This window comes from Podarcis raffonei, chromosome 8 (assembly GCF_027172205.1).
Source record: "Podarcis raffonei isolate rPodRaf1 chromosome 8, rPodRaf1.pri, whole genome shotgun sequence".
Classification (NCBI taxonomy): domain Eukaryota; kingdom Metazoa; phylum Chordata; class Lepidosauria; order Squamata; family Lacertidae; genus Podarcis; species Podarcis raffonei.
The window spans coordinates 1597598-1614648 of record NC_070609.1 but is presented as its reverse complement, the minus strand read 5'-3'; the positions used below and the strand labels follow the sequence as shown (position 1 = coordinate 1614648).

The following is a 17051-nucleotide window of genomic DNA, read 5'->3' as shown; positions in this document are numbered from 1 at the left end:
GATCTGCTCCTTTTCGGGTGGTTGAGCTCCCTGCCCGTAGCGACGCTCCTTATCTGCTGGGAAGGCGTAGCTGGTGGTGGTTAGAACATGGGGAAAACCCAGTGGCCCAGAAAACTCAAGGGATCCAGATAGACTGCGTATGGACCTGGAGGCTCTATAAAAAGAACCCTGTTGGGTCTGGCCAGCTTCCTCTTATGGGGGCAAAACAGTTAATTAAAATAAAACAGTTAATTTAAATAAATTATTATTATTATTATTATTATTATTATTATTATTATTATTATTATTATTTATATCCTGCCCTCCCCAGCCGAAGCCGGGCTCAGAGCGGCTAACAACAGTAAAAATAACACAGTTTACATAAAATCGCAATGAATCAATTGAAATGCATTCTAAAATCAATTCATTCTAAACTCAATTCTGAATCAAATTGATGGCAACCATTGGGCTAGAGTTCTGTGAGGATTGCCAGAGGAGGGGGTCAGGCTGTGCCCTGGCCAAAGGCCTGGTGGAACAGCTCTGTCTTGCAGGCCCTGCGGAAAGATGTCAAGTCCTGCAGGGCCCTGGTCTCTTGTGACAGAGCGTTCCACCAGATCGGAGCCACAGCCGAAAAGGCCCTGGCTCTGGTTGAGGCCAGCCTAACCACCTTGCGACCTGGGACCTCCAAGATGTTTTTGTTTGAAGACCGTAAGGTCCTCTGTGGGACATACCAGGAGAGGCGGTCCCGTAAGTACGAGGCCGTATAGGGCTTTAAAGGTTAAAACCAGCACCTTGAACCTGATCCTGTACTCCACCGGGAGCCAGTGCAGCTGGTATAGCACCGGGTGAATGTGATCCCATGGCGAGGACCCCGTAAGGAATCTCACCGCGGCATTCTGCACCCGCTGGAGTTTCTGGGTCAGTCTCAAGGGCAGCCGTGCATAGACCAAATTAGAACAATGAAGCCTGGAGGTGACCGTCGCGTGGATCACAGTGGCCAGATCGGGGCGAGAAAGGGAAGGGACCAACTGCTTGATACGGCGGAGATGGGAAAATGTCAGCTTTGCTGTGGCTGCAACCTGCGCCTCCATGGCCAGTCTCTTGGGACAGAGCATTCCACCACATCGGGGCCACGGCCGAAAAGGCCCTGGCTCTGGTTGAGGCCAGCCTAACCTCCCTGTGGTCTGGGACCTCCAAGATGTTTTGTTTGAAGACCGTAAGGTCCTCCGTGGGACATACCAGGAGAGGCATCCCAGGAGAGGTATGTCCGTGGGACATACCCTAGGTATAATAATAATAATAATAAATTTATTATTTATATTCAGCCCATCTGGCTGGGTTTCCCCCCCAGCCACTCTCCCCCCCCCCCCCGCTGCCACCCACTGCTGTCTTCCTTAACGAGCAACACATCCTCATTAGCCTGGTGCAAACCATGAAGCTGCTGAAACTGCGCCGGAACCTGGTCAAGCTCTCGCTCTACCGCCATTTCACCAACACTCTCATCTTCGCCGTCATCGGTGAGTCTGGGGGAGAAGGGGGACCCCAACCCAACCCGTCTGCTTCGTGTCTGTATTATGTGCGCGTCCAGGTTTCCCAGTCCCACCTGTAGGCAGAATTCACGGGATTGTTGCGCTGATTGGGACCCCCAGAGGTTATCCAGCCCGACGCCCCGCTGTAAGGCAAGGATTGCCATAGCAGTCAACTTTTCTCTTTTCTTGCGGGGAATCCTATTCGGAATAAGGGGATTACCCTTAAAAAAGGGGAAATGTTGACAGCTATGGGGATTGCGGCAAAGGGGTCCCTGGCAGGTGGCCGTCCATTGTCCGCGGAAGAGTCATTCTCAGAGCCAAAAGCCCACCATGGAACGTGGGAGAATTTTCGACAGGGAAACACGAGATTTTCAGAAGTACAGCGGTACCTTGGATCTCAAACTCAATCCGGAATTCCGTTCCAAAACCAAAGCGTTCCAAAGCCAAGGCGCACTTTCCCCTAGAAAGTAATGCAAAACGGATTAATCCAGTGGTGTTCAAACTTTTTACAAAGAGGGCCAGATTTGATGAAGTGAAGGGCTGTGAGGGCCGACCAAAGTTGTTTTTTAGGATTGAAGTTGTTGAGGTCTTTTCAGGATTTTAACCCAGGAAATAAACTGCCACAGGGGCTGGATGAAACCCAAAGCGGACTTTGGACATGCCTGGGTTAATCCGTTCCAGACTTTTAAAAGCAACCCCTAAAAGAGCCATTGAACATGAATTTTACCATCTAACGAGACCATTGATCCATAAAATGGAAGCAATAAGCAATGTACTGCAGTCACACAATCAATCAATCAATCAATCAGTAGCTGAACTGGGTTCCACACAGTCACAAAAGAAAAAGAGACTCAAAAACAAAAACATAAAATAAATAGCAAGAACAGACAGACCTCAGCGTAACACTCCAATCGGAAGCATAACACTCAAATCGGAGCACGTTCGGCTTCCAAAAAATGTTCACAAACCAGAACACTCACTTCCGGCTTTGCAGCGTTTGGGTTCCAAGGTGTTTGAGAACCAAGGGACCACCGTACCTAAATAAATAACTCTTTTAAGTTGCAGTAATCCCCAAAACAGCTCCGACACGCACGGAGCACACTCGGTGCGCACAGAAAGCTGATGCTCCTGGAGGGTGGTGATGAAACGGGCTGCCTAGGAGGGAGGGTGGGGCTGGCAGGCCGAAGAGGAGCCCTCCACGCTGCGACCTTATGTTGCAGCGCTGACTTGCATCTTGGTTATTCCCCAAAGGGAATAATCGAGGCGATGGATGGACGGCCCAAAAAACACCTGCAGTCGTATTGAAAGGCAGGATACCTGGAGGTCGCAGAGGGTGCTGCTGGTTTAAATGGTGCAAGATAAATATTTGGCATTGCTGCCAAAGTCTCATCCAACTCACCCAAAATTTGTTTCCTCTGCAGCATCTGTTATCTTCATTATCTGGACCACTAAGACTTTCAGGCTTGCCACGTGCCAGGCAGTGAGTACTGAGGAGCCCCATCCAGACGCGGGTGGGGAGACGGACAGTTTTTTGGGGGTGCTGAGCTAATGGCGATTATTATCTACATTTGAACAGATCTTTACAAATACTGTTTAAATCCTGTTAAGAGTTTTAACTGCTTTTCAGTGATCATAGTCCCCGTACTTTCCCCGTGTTTAAGACTAGGGTTTTTTTTACTTTTAAATTATGTGAGAAACTGTGGGTCGTCTTATGGTGGGGATTTCTTAAATTCGAGTCCCTAATAACAGAGAGTGTCTTATACATGGGGGTGTCTTATACATGGAAAAATATGGTATATATCAGGGGTCAGCAAACTTTTTCAGCAGGGGGCCAGTCCACTGTCCCTCAGACCTTGTGGGGGGCCGGACTATATTTTGGAAAATAAAAAAAGAACGAATTCCTATGCCCCACAAATAACCCAGAGATGCATTTTAAATAAAAGGACACATTCTACTCGTGTAAAAACATGCTGATTCCTGGACCGTCCACAGGCCAGATTGAGAAGGCGATTGGCCCGCATCCGGCCCCGGGGACTTAGGTTACCTACCCATGGTATATATGTTTACAGCTTTTTGTATTTTACCTGTGCAAGCTGCCTCAAGTCCCAGCTATCATCGCTTTGCCCCAGGTCAAAGAAATCCTATTGGTGCGCCTTTTGTCTTTTTTAAAAAAAGGCTCATTCGTTTCCTTGCCTGGCAGGGGAGACACCTTGAACATGAAGTGTCCTTGAGTTCTCTCCAGATATGCAAAAAGTGCAAGGCTGGCTCTGGGGTTTGGGAGGAGACTAGGCCAAGTTTGATTCAGGAGGAGATTAATCTCTTCAGATTAGCCTCAACCAGAGCCAGGGCCTTTTCAGCACTGGCCCCAGCCTGGTGGGACGCTCTGTCTCCTGAGACCAGGACCCTGCAGGATCTGATTTCTTTCCGCAAGGCCTGGAAGACAGAGTTGTTCCACCTGACCTTTGGCTCGGAATCAACTTGATCCCTCTTTCCTTTTCCCTTTCTCCTTCTGTGATGGAACTCCTATTTGGGGACTTCCCTGGTTTTTTCTACCAGTCTGGATAGTTGGCCTTGGTGAAGATTTGACGTTTTCATCCCCAAAAAGTTTTTGATTGGAGATCCTACTGGAACGGGGCTGCATTTTAATGTATTTAATCAATTGTTTTTATACCTGGTGCTAGCCGCCCTGAGCCCGGTCCTGGCTGGGGAGGGTGGGGTATAAGTAAAATTTATTATTATTATTATTATTATTATTATTATTATTATTATTATTATTCCTTGTTGCTCATCAGGACTGGCGGGAACTGTGGATCGACGATGCTTTCTGGAGGTTCCTCTTCTCTATCATCCTTCTGGTGATCATGTTCCTCTGGAGACCCTCGGCCAATAACCAAAGGTACAGCGACCGCTGGGCAGGCGATGCTCTGAAGCACAACTTGATTCCTGAGGTTGAATCCGGACTCCCTGGTCCTGAATGGGGCAACTGTGTCCCCGAAGGACCAGGTGTGCAGCCTGGGAGTCATTCTGGAGTCCATGGAGGCACAGGTCAATTCTGTGTCCTGGGCAGCTGTCTACCAGCTCCATCTGGTACACAGGATGAGACCCTCCCTGCCCGCAGACTGTCTCGCCAGAGTGGTGCATGCTCTAGTTATCTCCTGCTTGGACTCCTGCAATGTGCTCTATGTGGGGCTACCTTTGAAGGTGACCCGGGAACTGCAACTAATCCAGAATGTGGCAGCTGGACTGGTGACTGGGAGCGGCCGCTGAGACCACATAACACCGGTCTTGAAAGACTTACATTGGCTCCCAGGACGTTTCTGAGCACAATTCAAAGTGTTGGTGCTGACCTTTAAAGCCCTAAACGGCCCAGTATACCTGAAGGAGCGTCTCCACCCCCATCGTTCAGCCCGGACACTGAGGTCCAGCGTCGAGGGCCTTCTGGCAGTTCCCTCCCTGTGAGAAGTCAAGTTACAGGGAACAAGGCAGAGGGCCTTCTCAGTGGTGGCACCCGCCCTGTTGAACACCCTCCCATCAGATGTCAAAGAGAAAAATAATTACCAGACTTTTAGACGACATCTGTAGGCAGCCCTGTTTAGGGAAGCTTTTAATGTTTAATAGGTTATTGTGTTTTAATATTTTTTTGGAAGCCACCCAGAGTGGCTGGGGAAACCCAGCCAGATGGGTGGTCTATAAATAATAAAATATTATTATTATTATTATTCCACTTAGAAGCATTCACACACTCCCGGCTCGGCCTACCTGCTAAGGTTGTTGCGAGGGGAGGGATGAGGAGGCAACGGATGCTGCTTCTTGGAGGAGAAGCAAGCAGGCAGTGAACTGCAGCTGGACGTCTTGGCCGCTCTCCCCAGGCATTGCGGGGTGGGTGGGCTAGATGACACCCCCCCCCCGCCGGTTCCCTTCTAACTCTGCAACTCTGTGACTCCAGGTACGCCTTCATGCCCCTGGTGGACGAAGGCAGCGAGCCGGAGGACGAGGACGAGGAGCCCATGGTCAACGAGGCCTTTGGTAAGAGCTCAGCACCGGGGGGTCTCGCTGCATTGTGTGGGGCAGGCCTGGGTGGGGGGCTCAGAGAGGTGAATTTGGAGCATCTCTCCAGGCTACTGGCTGTTAGTTGTTACCCGGAGAGGCACAACGTAAGACGTGAAGATTCCCGCTGGGGGAAAACCGAAAACACGCAGCCTTCTCAAGCGGTGCAAATTTGCATGAGTTTGCATGAATCTCATAAATTCAAAATATATTGCTTAACCAAGTGTAGCCAAAAAAAGAAATAAGCAAACGTATTTCCCGTAAAACGAACAGGCGTGGTGCATATCTCAAGTCGCGAGGCTAGACTCGCAGACATAAGGTTCGCAATTTGTTGTAATTAAACTGATTTGTAAAAATGTTACATGGTAAAAATACGAGAGAGAGACATTACACATACTTTTGTAAATCAAGAATTTTTTAATTAAAAATACATTAAAATAAAATAATTTTTGTTGTTGCAATTGCATAAAATACTATCTGTATGTAAAGCCATAACTACTTGGGAGAAGTTTGCCTTTCCCCACTCGGATCTGCGGATCAGGCCCTGTTCTAAGTGCCCCCATAATCCCCGTTCCGCGTTTGTAAGAGGTGTCCTTCTTCTCGCCCCTCCCTCTTTTTCAGAAGGGATGAAGATGAGAAGTTCGAAGCCTGAAGCCAATGGGATCCTCAAGGGCAGCAGAGTGGTAAGGATCCTGCACCCTGTTCTCCGCAAGCTGCAGTCCAGGCCCTTCTCCTGGTGGCCTGGTTTGCAAGTCGCACTCAGCCAAACCATGGTTAGCCGGGACCACGAAACCCTGGTTCACCCTAAACGAGGGGTCAGCAAACTTTTCCAGCCGGGGGCCGGTCAACCGTCCCTCAGACCTTGTGTGGGGCCAGACAATATTTTTTTGGGGGGGGGGATGAACGAATTCCTATGCCCCACAAATAACCCAGAGATGCATTTTAAATAAAAGGACACATTCTACTCATGTAAAAACATGCTGATTCCCGGACCATCCGGGGGCCGGATTGAGAAGGCGATTGGGCTGGATCTGGCCCCCGGGCCTTAGTTTGCCTACCCATCCCCTAAACCATGGTTTGGCTTCCCGCAGACATGGCCTCGCCTCCTCCTCCTTTTCCTTACTCTTTTGTCACTTCTGGATCATAAGGCAGCTGGCTGCCTCTTCTGGTTGTAGCAAAGTTCCCAGTAAACCCAGTGGTACCTTGGTTCTCAAACTTAATCTGTTCCAAAACCAAAGCGTTCCTAAACCAAGACGGGCTTTCCCATGGAAAGTCATGCAAAACGGATTAATCCATTCCAGACTTTTAAAAACAACCCCTAAAACAGCAACGTAGCATGAATCTTACTCTCTAACAAGACCATTGATCCATAAAATGAAAGCAATAATCAATGTACTGTTTTATTAAATAAATAAGACAATATTGTAGATGATGAAAATTATTTTTTTTTTTCTTACTTGCTCTGATGATAGTTAGTGTTTGGATGGGGGGCTTTTATCCATTTCCGCAGTCACATGATCAATCAATCAGTAGCTGAACTGGGTTTCACACAGTAACAAAAACAAATTAAGCCAAAAAGCCTCAAAAACGAAAACGCAAAATAAATAGCAAAACCAAAAGCACCAAATACAGGGGTACCTCGGTTCTCGAACTTAATCCGTTCCGGAAGTCCGTTTGACTTCTGAAATGTTTGGAAACCAAGGCGCAGCTTCAGATTGGCGCAGGCGCCCCGAAAACAATAGCCGACAGCCGCATCGGATGTTCGGCTTCCAAAAAAAGTTTGAAAACCAGAACACTTACTTCCTAGTTTTCGGTGTTTGGGAACAAGGTACCACTGTATTTCTCACAAACAAAAACACACCGATTTGCCTTCCTTTGCCATCTTTTTGGAATGGTATCCCGCTCTCTGCTGGCTTTCGCCGCACATTTGGAGCCAAGTCCAGGTAGAACAACCTGCGTTTTCCGGTTCTGAAGCCTTGCTGTTCACCCACAAAACTTGCTTCGTTCCCCTTTCTCAGGATGAAGACTTGAAATGGGTTGAAGAAAACATCCCGTCTTCCATGGCTGACGTGTAAGTTGTTGGTTTCCAACCCCACAGATGCTTGTTTGTGGGCTGTCAACTGATTTATTGTTCAGCTGTGTAGCATTTAATCAAATAAGCAAGTCAGTGGTTTGGAAATGCATTTTGTGCAAACGTTTTGCAAAGATAGCACTTTGAGGATTCTACTGCAGAATCCTCAAAGTGCTATCTTTGCAAAACATTTGCACAAAATGCATTTTGGGGGGGCATTCACATTATTATTATTATTATTATTCTGCAGCAAAGGGAGCGTTCACAATTATTAATTATTATTATTAAAATTTATTAGTCCCTTTTTTGCCACAGCAACTCAGAAGCCTCATTAGACAGCAGCTGGGTGGCCACCTGTCAGGGATACTTTAGCTGAGATTCCTGTATTGCCGGGGGTTGGACTAGATATCCCTTGGGGTTCCCTTCCAACTCTGCAGCTCTGTGATTCTAGACAGGCCCAAGCTAACTTAATCCGCTCCCGAGTTTGACTCTCCAGTGAAAGACCTCAGTTTTAATTGCTCTGATTTTATCAGTTGACACCTGCAGCCCCTGTCTAGCAATATTACAAAAAATTCACATTAATAATCCTCCTTTTCCCTCTTCCAGCGTGCTCCCTCCTTTGTTAGATTCTGACGAGGTAAGCCAAGTTCAGTTTTATTTATGCGTTTTGGCCTGATGGAGCGGGGCCCTTGCTATGTTTCATGCGATAGGCACACTGTGTCGGCGTTCCTGGCCAGGCCATTGAGATTGCAACCCATAACTGGAAAAACTACCGTATTTTTCACTCCATAAGATGCACCTGACCATAAGACGCACCTAGTTTTTAGAGGAGGAAAACAAGAAAAAAAATATTCTGAACGAAACAGTGGATGTATGATTTTTGTGGTTCATGCTGTGGCCACAGACGTGATATGTGATTTGACGGTGAGTTTGGGGTAGCCCAATGCAAAAATCCTGAGGATCCATGTGGATCCGTGCTTTGTAACCACGTTTTTGCACCATTGCGGCCCCAGGCAACAGTGGGTGCGTGATTTTTTTGGTGCAGGCTGTAGCCACGGATATGCTGTGTGATCTGATGGTGAATTTGGGGTGACCCAATGCAAAAATCCTGAGGATCCATGGGCTTTTACCTCCCCCTTCCCAGGCAGCCTCCTTTATTGCTAGAGTCCCTTATCTCTCTCCCGATCGCTTGCCGATCAGCTGCTTAGTGGCTTCGTTTCAACACCGCCTTCCCTCTTTCTAAAAAAAAAAAAAAGCATGATCTGCTTTTCTCCCCTGGGCAATTCGGCTCCAGGAACCACGCATTCGCTCCATGAGACGCACAGACATTTCCCCTTACTTTTTAGGAGGAAAAAAGTGCGTCTTATGGAGTGAAAAATACGGTATGTCCACTGAATACCCTTTATCTACTTAATCATAAAACAACATAAGGCCTATGCGTCAATTCCCTTTTTCCCACCCAGCGTCTCCCAGACTGTTCCTCCATTTTGCTCCTGGGCAACGGCTGGTTTTAATGAACAAATACGCCCACAGAATTCAAGTTACACAGTTTTCCCAATCTCTCCTTATAGCAAATAATTTGCCAGGCCTGCCTATGAGAACCATTGGCCGAGCTTCTGTGAGGTCACAGCAGTTAGAACTTTTTACAACCATCACGACAGAACTGCAAAGGAGCTCCTGTTCTTATCTGAAACATACTATAGTAAAACTTTTGTAAAAAGTGGATTTTCCCTTGTCCTCCCTCTCTCCCCCACCCCTCAAAAAACAGGAAATTGTGACCACGAAATTCGAAATGTCCAAAATGGAATGAAGTCTGGATCCGGCCGAGCCGCTCAGCCACACTCTTTTCCTGGTGGATTTTGGAACAGACAAAGAGTCGCCGATGGTCTTCCTTTTCCCTTTTTTCCTTTTTACACATGCACATATATAATATATATACATATATATATATATTTGTATATGGTCAAAATATTATTTTATTACTTTTTGGTGTTTCTCTAACTATGGAGCTCCGAGGCTTTTGGGGTTTGTTTTTTGGCCAGGCGAGGACCTTACGCCTGACCCCACCAGTTGGAGGGCAGACTTGTAGCCGAGATCGGCAGCGCCCCCCACTGGAAAGGAGGGGGATTGCGGGACAGTCGGACCGGCGTTGCTTTATTGTCGACTTCTTTCCCGAACCCTGTTTTGGAGCAGGCCTTCTCTGATGAGGAAACGCGAGGGGGACTCTTTGCAGCGCCATTTTGTGTCCTTTGCCGTTGGCCTCGGGGTACTTGTACAGTCGGGTCTCTTGACGCTGGCTTGGGACCCGAGTCGCTTGTGGGGACGGGGTGCAAAATTCTGGGGCAGGGAATGTGCACGAACCCAAAGTTTGTGCGGCTTCAAAGCTGCTTCTCTGACCGCATGGAAGCGCTCTAAGGGGAGCATAAAATGGGCAGTCCTCTCTTTTTGGAGGAATCCTTAGGGCAGGCACCCCTAACCTGTGGCCCTCCAGATGTTTGGGACTACAACTCCCATGATCCCTAGCTAACAGGACCAGTGGTCAGGGATGATGGGAATTGTAGTCCAAAACACCTGGAGGGCCGAAGGCTGGGCGTGCCTGCCTTAGGGGGACAGCGGCTGGTTTTTTGCGGAGGAGACGCAGGCAAGGGGCACGCCCGACTCTGCAACAAAAAGGGGGCGCAGGTTGGAAAGGATGGCTTTTATGGCCAAGGAGAGCATTGGGGCAGATCTATAGGGTGGGCAGGTTCGTTGGATCTCTGGAATCAAGTTTCCCGCAGCAGCTCGCCGTGTTGAGCCGCAGGAAACTTTATGGGGAAAAAGCGCCCGATTGGTTTATTTTGGGGGGCATAAGGGAAACTGAGGATGAAGGGGAAGCTATATGGGGAGCGCAGAGAGCCCAGCTTGCTTGAGACCACAGCGTGGTTCTTTTCTCAACAACGGCAGCCTCAAAAGCACTTTTAAGTGTCCTTTGGGCAATAGCAGGCAGCAAGCACCCTTCGATGCTGGATCGGAAGAAGGATCGCAGCCACCCCCGTCCTCCCCCCACACCCTTTATTCCCAGGCCAGCCTTCTCCCTCCCCTCAATCTGATGCCCTCCAGATGTTCAGGATACAGCTCCCATCAGCTGCAGCCAGCACAGCTGTATATTGCAAAGGCTGATGGGAGTTGTAGGCAGAAACATTTTGCAGCCACCTGGCTAGGGAAGGCTGCCCTGGGAGATCCTTCCTGGACCACTTGAGATATATATATATGTTGCTTCCTGCCTTGATTCCGCATTCAAAAGATGCTTTTTCTAAAAATAAAATATAGAATTCCACCCGGAGCAGTGTACAGACTTATCCCCTTGGTAAGCTTGCTCTTCTGAACAGCTTTTTTCACGTTCCCAAAACTTCAGCCGGACTTTCTGATGTGACGCTTTCGAGGTTACTGGGATACATGGGGAGGGAACGTCGGATTTCTTCTCAAATAAACCCTTTTATTTATTTTTGAAATTGTACATACATCTTTGGGGAGGGGAAGCTGTGTGTGTTTTTATGCAGCCCTATTAAAAAAAAAAGAGGAACAAAAGGTTCACCCCCTAGAGTGTGTGTGTGTTTGCTGCGTTCCCCCGCGGGTTGGGGAGAAGGGGCAGAGGTTCACCGGGAGAGCAGCTGCTTTGAGTGCAGAAGGCACCAGGGTTTTGTCACATAGCGCCTCTAAACTTGAAAAGTCTTAGATGAGAGGACAGGAGGTCCTGGGCTCAAGAGAGAGTCCAGTACCACATTCTGGACTCCACCCCCCCCCCAAAAAAAATATGAGTCACAACATATACCCAGTTCTGGTTGAGGGCAACTGTTGCTCAGTGGTTAGAGCATCTGCTTTGCATGCAGGTCCAATCCCCTTTAGCATCTCCTGAAACCCTGGAGAGCTGCTGCCAACCACTGCAGTCTGCGTTGAGCTGGATGGAGCAATGCTCTGACTCAGTAGAAGCTTCCTATGTTCCTAAAACCAGCCCTGAAAGAGGGCGAGGTACAAACAAGCAGACGCAACCTTCATTGGAACAGGTTTAATTGTATTTTTGACACTTCAAACCTCACCAGTCCTCCGCTCCTGTTCCTCTTGCCCACAGGCTCTGGAATAAAAGGGTCTTTTAAAAAATAAAAATGGGGGATGCCATAAGTTACTAAGGAATTAAGAGGGGAGGCTGGTGAAGGCAGGAGGGGAATGGAGGCACAGGCCTGGCCCCTGAACCAAGCCTTTAAAGCATGCTCTGTCAACCTGGTGCCCCCCAAATGCCTTGGACTTCAATTCCCACCAGTGCTGGGCAGGAGAGCTGAGGTGCGTGAGAACATGGCTAGAGGGTGTACTCTGAAAATATCTGGAGGACACCAGGTTGGCAAAGCTTGCTTTCAAAGTTCTCTGCTCTCCCCAGGAACGGGGACCTCAAGGAACTTCTCTGCTGGACCCCATCTCTCCTTGCTCCCAGTCGGCCGCCTTTGCCAGCTGCTCTGCTGCGGCGTCGATGGCGGCGCCCACAATCTCCACCGCAGCCAGGTAGAGCCGCTGCTTGTCCTCTCCCAGCTCTGCCTCGGGTTCCTCCGTGGGCAATGGCAGCTTCCGCCCGGAGCTCCCTCTCCTTTGGCAGATTTCCCTTCCTCCGTCCTCGGCGAGAGCCTGGCATGGCCTTGATGGGGGTGGCCCCTCCTGAAGGCCTTGCCCTCTGGGTGGAAAGGAGGGAGGTGGCTCCAGGGGGGTCAGCAGGAAGCCAGGAGATGGCGCTCTTTCTTCCTCCGCGATGTGGGCCCTGGGAGCGTCATAAGGGTCTGCTTCCAGAGCATCGCTTCTGCCAGGTGGTGAGGCTGGCGGAGGAACCGAGCAGCTGCTAAGATGCAGCACTTCCTGGTGGATGTGTTGGGTCTCTCTGCTGGCGTCCGCCACACGCCCATTCTCTCTGCTTTTGGGATTGCTTGCAGCGGAAACATCCCTTCCGTGCTTTTCCTTTGGCCCAACCACTGGGCTTGCCAGCAACTCGCTGTTCAGCCAGCCCAGATCTCTCGTCGCCATCAGCATGCCCTGCCCGCCTGGGTTCTCGGCAAGATCGGCGAGAGCCTGTTCCTCTCCGTCCGACGCCTCGGCCCAGTAGCCGTAGTCTCCCAGCTCAGGGGCCTGGTCTGCAACGTCTTCCGCCTCTACTCCGTCCTCCCCAGGAAGGTGGCAAGTTCCCCTCCTCTCGAAAATGCCCCTGAGGCCTCGACTCTCTTCCCGAAGCCGCCTTCCCTCGCTCAAGAAAGTGCAGAGCTCGTCCACTTCCCGTTCGGTCGCAGGGTCCGAAATATCGTCCTCTGCCCGCCCATGGACCTCCAGCCCACACCTGGAGCTCAGGTGCTCGCCTTCATCCTCCTCTTGAGTTTCACCCATGTCAGATGCAAGAGTTTTGTCCTCCACGGGTGAAAAACGGGGGGATCCGTCCACCCTGGCGATGGGCGAGGTTTCTGGCTCCGCGGGGAGGCGAATATCCCGTTCTTCCACCGCCTTGGGACTTCTCTTGCTCTCTGGGAGAACCGACCTTTTCTTGGCTCTGGATCTCAGCATGGCCCTGAAAGCTCTCCATGGCTTCATCACCCACCAGCCAACAAGCCTGTCCACCGGATCGGCCGCTGCCGTCTCCACGATGGAGCTGGGCTCTGCCGGACTCGGGGCCTTAGCCCTGGGCTTCCACTTCAGAGGAGACTCCCCGTGCGGGTCGGCGGTTCTGCTGAGGACGGCCACAGGCCCGCACCGGACTCTCGCCTTCTGGGCCGGTGATGCCGGTGGACCGGTGGGCGTCTTCTTCAGGCACAGGAGTTTCCTGAGGAGTGAGGTGCCTGTTTTCCCTCGCACAGATTCCTCGTCAGAGTCCGGCCCTGGGGTGTCTTCCCGCGTGGCCGGCTTCCGGACGGCCTGGATGGGGCTCTCGTGAGTGGCCTCCATGCAGAGGCGGCTCTTGGGGGCCACCTGAGGCGGATTGGCGGCCCCTTTCCTCTTCAGCCAGAACGGGCACCTCCGCTTGAAGAAAGCCCTTTCGGAGGGATACGGTTCTCCCGCCTCAGGTTTGCTCACGGAGCCCCCAGCCCCGGGAGAAGGCCTTGAAATCAGGCTTTTTCTTGACACTTCCCCTCCCAGCGAAGGGAGTTTGTTGATATCATAAGATAAGGTAAGGTGAGCCTCTGTTATCCTCTCGGAGGAGGTCTGCATGTTTTGTTCCTTGCCTGGAGCTCCGGTTTATTTTTGTCCCTTGCTCCCGGGATGGCTTTTTTAAAAAAAAAAATATTGATGCTGCTGGTGTTTCTAGCCCTCAGCATTTCTCGGCTCACTTGCCTCCATCTGTGGTCAGCCTCCTTCAAAACTTCATGGCTCTTAATCCAGGCTGGAGCTGGTATCCAAACTCACATATTTCTTCTTCAAATAACTGCTACCAGTAGGTTATTTTGGGCGGTGGGAGGGGGACAGGGCGAGCAGCAGGACAGTGTTCCTCCATCAGGTATTTCCCTGCCAAAATTTATATGACCATCTGCAGCGTGTCCACAGGCTCTGCTTTTTCTCATGTGGATGTAGAAAAGGCTTGGAAGCACGAAGGGGGCATTCCTTTGCCAGGCTTCCTGCAGAACGACACAAAATAAACATGTCCACTGAACAAATAACTAGGGAATTTATACAGCCAGTTTTTGAGGGACATGATCATTCTGGGGGACGGCTGCACATACCCTGAGTGGCGAGCCCACTGAGGATTCCCCACAAAGCCCCCTTTTGGGGCAGAGAAACAGACTTTGGAAGGCTCTCGCTTCAGTCCCTGGATTCTTCAGAAAGAGCCCGTTTCTAGTCCTGCCTGGAGATGTTGAACATGCTGCATGCACAGATGATGCTCAGCATCGATGCTAGGCTCCTCCTCCAATGATCACGAACGAGCCAGCAGTAAATCACACTCTGCAAGTTGGAGTTAATTCTCTATTAGGGAGGTCTTGCCCCATGGATCAGTTGCCCTGTCTCCACACAGCCATCTAAGTCCCGTCCTTTCCAGTGCTTTTCCCAAGCAATCCGAGACTGCGCCTGGGTGCAGCCAACCTCTCCTCCACCCTTTTCATGCCTCTTTTGGTCCTGGGAGACCAGCCGGGAGGGGAGCTTGTTGCAGCCGGAGGGGGAGATCCCTGTGACTCTTCTGACCCATCTCTGCCTCTTGGCCCCCTCTCCTCCCCAGCCTCTGAGTCTAGACTGCTCTCTGCCACAGCCTCTTCCTGCTCACTAAGCCCTGTTGCCTCTCCAGCTCCCAAGACCACTTCCTCCCCATCTGCTCCCTCTTCCCCCTCTGATCGCTCATCGTTGTCCCACCCCCACCCCCCCTGGCTCTGGGCCTCCTTCCCTTGGGGGGCTCCCCAGCCAGTTCTTCCCACCATTCCTCTGCATCCAACCAGTCCATGAGACCAGTCTTTGAAGCCACTTGATTTCTTACGCCCAGGTGCCCCTCCACCTCTCTTCAGAAGCCACCCCCCTGTTAGGAAACCCCTCCTGCGTACATTTTGTTTTGCCTTGACGGCTGGACTTCGTTTTCCTTCTGCAAAGCCGGGAGCCGCATCTATTTCTGGCCTTTTGCCGGCTCCCTCCACTGGCACAGAGCTTGTGGCCGTGAAACGTTCTGCAAAACGTCTCTCCAGAATCCCAGCTGTTTTCCTAGCGAGCCGGAGAACATTGCTCAGCGACCCTTATGGCTCTGCTCATATTGAGGAAGGCTGAGCTCAGCAAGAGATTGAGCGAGGGAGGGAGGGAGCGGGGAAGAGACCTTGCATTTGTGCTCATTCTTGAAGGATTAGGGAGCAAGGATAGCCTGATTTGAGCCCTTCGAAACTAGCAAGCACACTTCTGAGCATGTGCAGAGAGTCATCTCTGCCTCGCCACTTTGCTAACACAAGCTGCCTCCAGGCATATTTTGTTGGAAGACAAGGTGCATGCGTAGCTCAGCTGGTTAGAGCATGGTGCTGAGAACGCCAAAGTCGCAGGTTCGATCCTTGTATGAGACAACTGCATATTCCTGCATTGCAGGGGGTTGGTCTGGATGACCCTCAGGGGCCCCTTCCAACTCCACAATTATATATAAGGTTTTGAGCTCAAAAAAGCCCCCAAAAGGTGACTTCCAACAACACCAAGCAGGCAAATTGCTCCTGGTATACCTTTTCACAGCCCTATTTATTTAATAAAATCATAGAATTGTAGAGTTGGAAGGGACCGCTATGGTCATCTAGTCCAACCCCCGACAAGGCAGGAATCCTTTGCCCAACGTAGGATTCGAATCCACGATTAAGATTCTCATGCTCGACCGATGAATTAAAAAAATATATTTTTGCTTCATTTCGTAAAATGTATACAGCTCTTGATTGTAAAACACAAAAAACCTCAAAACAATAATATTATCAATAGGAAGAATTATATATATTTTTTGCGACTTTCAAAAAGCCCAGTAGCTCAGTCGGTAAACTATGGGACTCTTAATCTCAGGATCCTGGGTTTGCCCGAAAGATTCCTACACTAAAAACAGATTCCCCAACCTGGAGACCGCCAGCTGTTTGGAACTACAAGTCCCATCAGCCCCAGAGTGCCCAAGAATGCCTAAGGCGGTGCCTGAGAATGGGGGGCAGGATGTGTGCAGGGAGGGCTGTGGGAATCTGGCACCTCGGTTTGCAACCTTCCCCCCCCCCCCGCCCGCCCAATCCTTTAATCCTGGGGAGGAAGAGGGCGCACGGAGCTCGGCGGGGGGGAGACAGAAGGCGGCGACCCCCGAGCAGCTCCCGTCCTCTGGGGGTTGTAAGGTGGGGTGGGGGCACGAGGAAGCGTCCCCCCCCCCCGGCTTGACTCCTCCGCCTCCAACCATGCCATGGAAGTCCTTGCTTCCCAAGGACTTTGCAGCCCAGCAAGGCAGCTGGGTCCGTGCGCGCACAAGATGCTCGTAGCATCCTGGCCCTGCCTGCTGCTGTATGGGGACCCTCTCCTCCAGCGGTGACCTTCATCTCCCCACCTGGATCTACACCCCCTCCCCCCCCCAGCGATCGCACTGCACCCCCTTTACCTGACTGATGCCCAGCTGATGCCCAGAGCATCCGTGCCAGCCTTGCAGCGGCGACGGGAACAAAGACGGGCGCAGCCACCTCCGCTTTCTTCTCCTTCCCAGGAGCCCCTCCCTCTCCCCTCCGCACGTACCGGGGGGAGCCTCGCCGCGTACCGGGCTCCGCCACCGGCCCGAGGCTCTCCCTGCTCCCCGCCTGGCGCTCCCGGCCGCGCGGAGGAGCAGCCTCGGACGCCCACCTCCCGTGGCAACATCTGGAGGGCGCGCACGGGAAGGCGCCCTTCACACGTTCCCGCGTGACACGCAGGTCCCCACGTGCCCAGACCCCGCCCCGCCCGCCTGCTCTCTCCTTCGC

The 17051-nt window shown here is 51.0% G+C and overlaps 2 protein-coding genes across 4 annotated transcripts in view; one reads left to right on the top strand and one right to left on the bottom strand.

Moving 5' to 3' along the window:
* The window catches only part of LOC128420170 (transmembrane protein 87A-like), a 29805-nt gene extending 18688 nt beyond the window's left edge, over nt 1–11117 (top strand). For all 3 annotated transcript variants that reach the window (XM_053401698.1, XM_053401699.1, XM_053401697.1), the window contains exons 13-20: nt 1390–1496; nt 2930–2988; nt 4301–4404; nt 5455–5534; nt 6177–6238; nt 7574–7626; nt 8233–8263; nt 9395–11117. In XM_053401698.1, coding sequence (XP_053257673.1) covers nt 1390–1496; nt 2930–2988; nt 4301–4404; nt 5455–5534; nt 6177–6238; nt 7574–7626; nt 8233–8263; nt 9395–9436 — 538 coding nt within the window. In that variant the 3' untranslated portion in view covers nt 9437–11117. The remainder of the gene's footprint in view (nt 1–1389; nt 1497–2929; nt 2989–4300; nt 4405–5454; nt 5535–6176; nt 6239–7573; nt 7627–8232; nt 8264–9394) is intronic.
* Nucleotides 9804–16892, bottom strand: LOC128420171 (uncharacterized). Its single transcript, XM_053401701.1, has 2 exons — nt 16700–16892; nt 9804–14243 (listed from the first exon to the last, which is right to left on the bottom strand). The coding sequence occupies exon 2, from the start codon at nt 13837–13839 to the stop codon at nt 12049–12051; it is 1791 nt and encodes a 596-aa protein (XP_053257676.1). The 5' UTR covers nt 13840–14243; nt 16700–16892; the 3' UTR covers nt 9804–12048.
* Nucleotides 16893–17051: the final 159 nt, after the last annotated feature.